Raw genomic sequence first — 5,994 nt, 5'->3', positions numbered from 1 at the left:
AATCCTTTAAACTTATAATTTCATTTTAGAAAAAATTTAGGTATACGCAACTGCCATTGCAACTCATGACTTAGCTTCCTCTTCACCCTGAGATTTGCATTGTAAAATTTTCATTTTGGCTATTTTTTCATATACAATCTACCCCTGATGAGTTGATGAATGAGTTTGGTTTTCATATGTTAACATACACAACACCATTTTTTTCCAAAAGAAAAAAAAAACTTTGGTAACTTTAGGTGTACACATTATTTGTTATTCTTTTCTCGTCACTTTGATAAATTCTTTCTTTTTTAGTCAACTTTAATACAACTCGTAATTTATACAGGATTAATTTTGATATAATGAACTAACTATTGAGTTTGTGATTTAGGCAAACGGTTGGTCCAGGATCTTAGTGTCTATTATTGGTTAATCTTTGATTATCTTATCATGCACGTACGTAGCGTAGTAGTGCGTATAATCATGCATGTTCATGTAAAACACTATTTTTCATTATTTCACACCCAAACACGTCCTTGCTCCTCCGACTTAGGTCAGTTTCTGGGTTTCACATTTTTTAATTCCAATCGTGTTTTCATCATGATAATATTATTGTATTGTTTAATGTTGTATAGAAATATATATAGATTTGAAAATGTACGTAATTTTATCGTGCAATTTGATGCGTATAACGAAATTGATAGGAAATTAGGGTTGAAATTGTGTTATGTTTTAGGTTTCATAATTTGCATCTCTTTTCTCTTGTTTGTTTTGAATATTTGTTGCGATTAGAAATTGAAGAGGCTGAATGAATCAAAAGGCATTCAAGGATTTGGATGAAGCAAACGTTGAAATCGAAAGACTTGTTGAAGAACTAACAGGAAAGACGGATTCACTTGATAACTTGAAGAGATCGCACAATGAAAAAGTCAACGAAATACGAGAAGCAAAGCTCAAAATCGAGGAAATGGACCTTGAGATTCTTCAGAAGGAAAGCGAAATCAAGGATTTGAAGCGAGATTTGAGCTCCAAGGAGTCCATCATCAAAGATCTAAGCGCCGAAAACGAGAAACTCCGGGCCGAATTCGACGAGCGGCGTAGAATTTGGGAAGATGAGAAGAAACAGTTGGCGTTGGAATTAGAGAAGGCTAATGTGAAACTGGAGAATCAAGAATTGCAGCTTAATGTGTTCAAACAAGAGATTGAAACCCTTGAATGGTGTCTTGAGGCTTCAAACAAGAAAACCCGGGGCCAAGAAAGTGATGACGTGGAAGAACAATTTAAACATCTACAGGGGGTTCATGAACAACTTAAAGGAGAGTTCAATTCAACTATGAAAGGTTGGGAGTTGGAAAAAGCTAGATTGCTCTACGAAATCTCTTCCTTGCAGGGCAAGTTAGAGTCTCGGATCAAAACCTCAGAGGATCTGCAAAATCAGTTACATATATGCAAACAAGCCCTCGCTTCTGCTGAAGAAATTCGAAGAAAGCGCGATAATGAAAAGAAGCAAGAGCAAGAGCAAGAGCAAGAGCAAGAGAATCCGAGATTGCAAACGTTCCTTAGAGAAATTCAGGATGATCAAGTTCAAGAGGCAGGACAATATTCTCTGTCGAAGCTGCGGTCCGAGCTTAGAATTTTGGAAGAGATTCATAGAGAGTGTGTTTCAAAGTTTAAGGCTAGACAAGCTGAATGGAACTTTCAGCTAGAACGTTCGACGCGGGCCATAACAAACTACCGGTCTCAGTTGATATATAAAACTGCAGAGGTTGAAGATCTCAAGGTGGAACTGGAAGGTTCTTATTCTTTTAGTATTGAGATGATGATGCTGAATGAGGAGCTATCTGTGACGCTGATAGTGTTGAAAAGTGGAATTTATGATGCTAAATGGAAGCCTTTCAGAGAAGGCCATGAAATGGAAGTAGTAAACCAGAGTGGAGAAGACAAGTTACATCAATTGATGAAGCAGTTTGAAATGAAAAATGGAGAGTGTGACAGAACAGCATGTTTAACGAGGCAAGTTGATTCTTGTGCTCTCCCTTTAGATTTGCAGAACTTAGAGCCAAATGAAATTGATAGGCACAGGGATATGCTGGATTTACTCGATGCTTGGGACATGGTAATAAACGAATCGGACCAAACATTATGCGAAATAACCGAAATAGAGTATGAGTTGCAAATGTGGAAGTCATTTGCTGAACGTTTGAAGACTGATCTTGATGAAAATTTTGTAATTCGTAAGGAGCTCGAAAGTTCGCTCCTTGCACAAGTAGAATTTAGTGAAACCCTTAAACAAGAGAGAGATAGCTTGGCTTCTCAAGTAGAACAGAAAACAAGAAGCATAGAGTATCTGCAGGAACACTTTGTCCGCTTGAAAGCAGATAGCATAGAAGAGGAGGACTCGAATTTTGAGGATGTACAAAATAAGGTTGCTTTGATGGCTGAAGCCAAAGAGCTTGAGGAACAATCTTTTTCTTCGCAGCTTGCAAGTGAAGAGGTTGCTTTGATGGCTCAAGCCAAAGAGCTCGAGGAAGAGAATCCCATGGAAGACAAAGCGTTTGAGAAGGAGAATCCTATAGAAGATGAGTGCAGTAGCTCATTGACACGTTTTTCTTCGCAGCTTGCCCATGAAGAGGTTGCTTTGATGGCTCAAGCCAAAGAGCTTGAGAGAGAGATTCCTATGGATGAGGAGTTCTGTAGCACGTTTACATCTTTTTCTATTCCCAGGGAAGAGGTTGCTTTGATGGCTCAAGGCAAAGAGCTTGAGCAAGAGAATCCTATGGAAGACGAGTGCAGTAGCTGGTCCACATCTTTTTCTCTCCATCTTGCCAATGAACAAGCCGAAATTAAGCTGCTCAGAGAAGCTTGCGCAAGGATCACGGCAGCAGAGGTTCTAGCTGCGCTGGAAGTTGAAGAGAAGAAGTTGATGATAGCAGAACTCCAGGGATATATTCGTTGCATAGAACAGAAACTGGAATTGCAGGAGAAAAATTGCAGCCAAACAGAACAGCTTGCATTGGAGAATAGAAACTTGCAAGAAAATTCTACAATTTTGTCATCAGAGAAGGAAATTTTGTTGGCATTTGTTCTTGGATTGAGTGGTAAATTGTGTGATGAGTGCACCCTTATTAAGGATACAAAACTAATAGAAATGTTGAGAAGCATAGTGCAGTCTTTTGAGAATGATAGAAAGGGAGATGATGCACTTCTGGTAAAAGAGAACATGAAGTTGCACCATCCAACAGAGATAAAGGAACCTGAAATAATTTCTAATATATAAGGAGCTGAATAGCTAGTTGCTATAGGTAAAATTGCAATGATGCTGTTTGAAGGTTGAAAGTTTGTTTAGATTGTATATTGTATATGAGAAGTTTTCTGTACGGCTGTACCCATATGTGTTGCTTGTCAATACAATTCTTTCACCAATTCTTTCACAAATTCTTTTCATAAGAAATCCTTTTTTTATACCTTTTATGTACATAAATTTTGTTCTTATAATTTATGTTCTTATGAATAGCCTTCTACAGATTTAAAAGCATCTCTGCAATGTACATATCCCATCTGAAGTTACAGGTATTCTATTTCTAAATAGAACATTTCATTTACAAGTTTTGATTTTGATTTCAAGTAAACGTCTCTTAATATTTTCTTTTAATGTAATTTCAGAACTTGAGAAAACCCATTTCATTAAACACTAAATATTCTAATTTTTAATTTAAACAAATAAACAACAGTAACTTGTTCAACAAATCATATGAATTTTGGTAAATTAAAGTTTTACAATCTTATATTAGTAGACTTAGCCAAACATGATTGACAAATTAAAGAATAGTATTTGACTCATGCAAGTTAGAATGTTGATGTTGATATGATGATATGAAGATCATTTTAGTGCATGATCTGCAAGAATCTTTATTAGTGCTTAAAGAGATCGAAAGCATGTCTAAACCTTGGTAATATTTGTTAATATAGTATATTCTTACATTGAGAACTGAGGTGTTGACAAAATGGGCCACATTCAAATGTAACAAATGTATTGATAAATATTCCATGAATCAAATTATGTTCAATAATAAGTGGTGTTGGATGTTTACATACTGGTCCAATGAATTGAACCTTGCTTTTTCTATTGAGAACCATCCCTTATGCTCTATGTTAACTTATAAAAACAGTATGCTAGCTACTGCTTGATGAGCCTGAGTTCTGAGAAAACTCTGATAATCCTTTCCTTAAAGCTGCAAGGTTTACTCCACTGTCAACCAGAATGCTTGTCACGCCCATTTTGGACACCTGCTTGTACAACATATTGATCACAAATATTTCATGAATATCAAGTTCCTGGAGTTCTAAATAAATATATAAACGTTTCTAGAAACAGGTTAACAGAAACACAGAAAATAGGATGAACGACAACTTTACCCCTACAATGTTCCTATCCTCGTCATCAAAGAATAGCATTGAACTGTATGGAATCCCAGTTTTCCTGTGGATTCTCTGGAAATGGTCTGTTTTATGAGTCCAACTGGAAAAAATTTCCTGCAAAAATCAGAGTCTCAACCATCTAAAACTAAACACATGAAATGCTATATTAAAAAATAAATAATGGATATACAACAAATCGTAACGGTCATAAGACAGAAAATACAGAGACATTAAGACGATAGAGATGGAAAAACCCTGTCTCCAATATCCATATATTTTTAGTGGATAGAAAACACAGAGAAAATCTGTCTTGGGACAGAGATATTTTGCTTGTCTCTATAGCTGTTTTCTTCTCAAAACAATCTTATATCTTACAATTTCTCTGTATTTTGTGTCCTTAGACGATCTTCAAACACATCCAGAGATAGGAAGGGATCTAGGATCCACAGAAAGGTAAAAGATGGGACAAAGAGCAGCTTAATAGTCGCGAACCTGTGCCACAAACATGGAGTGGATGCCCAACTTATTAAGAAATGTTTTTGCTATCTTTGCAGTTGGAGATCTAGAAGCAATTGCCATATCGATTCCCTTTTCCTTAAGTGCATATAGTATGCCTCTAGCTTGTGGAAACAGATATGGCATGTCATCTTCATAGTAGCACTCACTGCCAAAATACCAGAAGGGCATATATTAATAAGTCAATAGCTACGACGGACCCAAAAAGAAAAGGGAAAAACTATATAACCCAAGAAATGTCTATCTTTGATATTCAATGGTTCCAATTGTTAATACATTTTGAATAATGTTACTCATTTAAGATACACCAAACAAAATTATCAAGACAACAAATGAGCAACAAAACACTATCAACAAATTAGAGATCTTCTAACGCAACCCATCAAGCAAATAACAAATTTAGGTGATATAAAAATGTTAGTGTGATTAGCGAAAGTTAGCATTTCCATCAGAAAGATTAAAAACCATCCAATCAAAACCAGTCATAACCGACAGAACCAGCTCATGAAGCAGAGGAAGTTATATTCAATTAACAATACAGATTAGTAGCATGTTTAGTTTTCTATTTGAAAAAGAACCAAAGATAATTGTCATAAAACCTACTCTCTTTGTAGCTTTTTCCAAAACCATGGCTTCAAGAGCACGAAAAATAAGCCTAAGATAGAGGAAAGGATAAGTAATACGCACTTGTAAACATCATCAATATCAATATAGAAAGATTCATCAGATGTAACAGTTCTATCTAATTATTTCATTTTGCTTATCCCTTGTCCCTTTGCAAAGCATTCGACAGAGAAATCCAATATTTTATTATCAGATCAGAAAAAATAACTACTTTAGCAACCGCTGCTTAATAGTCCTCCAAAAGAAAAGATTTCATTGTACCTTTTTCCTTTTAACCATATCAAAATTAAACTCTTTTTTCTTCTCAGAATCAGAAAATGACCTATTTTAATGCATCAAAACAATCATAGCTAAAGTAAGTTAGTAACAATTCCCCAAACTAAACACCAACTTCCTCATATCAATATCATATCATATATATAATATAAAACGAAAACAGAGGGTCTCAAGCTTTGT

The 5,994-nt window shown here is 35.5% G+C and overlaps 2 protein-coding genes across 2 annotated transcripts in view; one reads left to right on the top strand and one right to left on the bottom strand.

Annotated features, from left to right (window-relative positions):
• Nucleotides 788–3,256, top strand: LOC107639900 (uncharacterized protein At4g38062-like). Its single transcript, XM_016343459.1, has one exon. It carries the CDS (start codon nucleotides 788–790, stop codon nucleotides 3,254–3,256), a length of 2,469 nt encoding a protein of 822 aa, XP_016198945.1.
• LOC107642277 (magnesium-dependent phosphatase 1) overlaps nucleotides 3,934–5,994 on the bottom strand; it is a 2,496-nt gene continuing 435 nt past the window's right edge. The window contains exons 2-4 of the mRNA XM_016345579.2: nucleotides 4,891–5,062; nucleotides 4,396–4,512; nucleotides 3,934–4,266 (exon numbers count right to left, since the gene is read on the bottom strand). Coding sequence (XP_016201065.1) covers nucleotides 4,153–4,266; nucleotides 4,396–4,512; nucleotides 4,891–5,062 — 403 coding nt within the window. The 3' untranslated portion in view covers nucleotides 3,934–4,152. The remainder of the gene's footprint in view (nucleotides 4,267–4,395; nucleotides 4,513–4,890; nucleotides 5,063–5,994) is intronic.

The sequence above is a fragment of the Arachis ipaensis genome, chromosome B05, assembly GCF_000816755.2.
Source record: "Arachis ipaensis cultivar K30076 chromosome B05, Araip1.1, whole genome shotgun sequence".
NCBI lineage: Eukaryota > Viridiplantae > Streptophyta > Magnoliopsida > Fabales > Fabaceae > Arachis > Arachis ipaensis.
The sequence above is the reverse complement of the archived record's forward strand: the minus strand, read 5'-3'. Positions and strand labels throughout refer to the sequence as shown.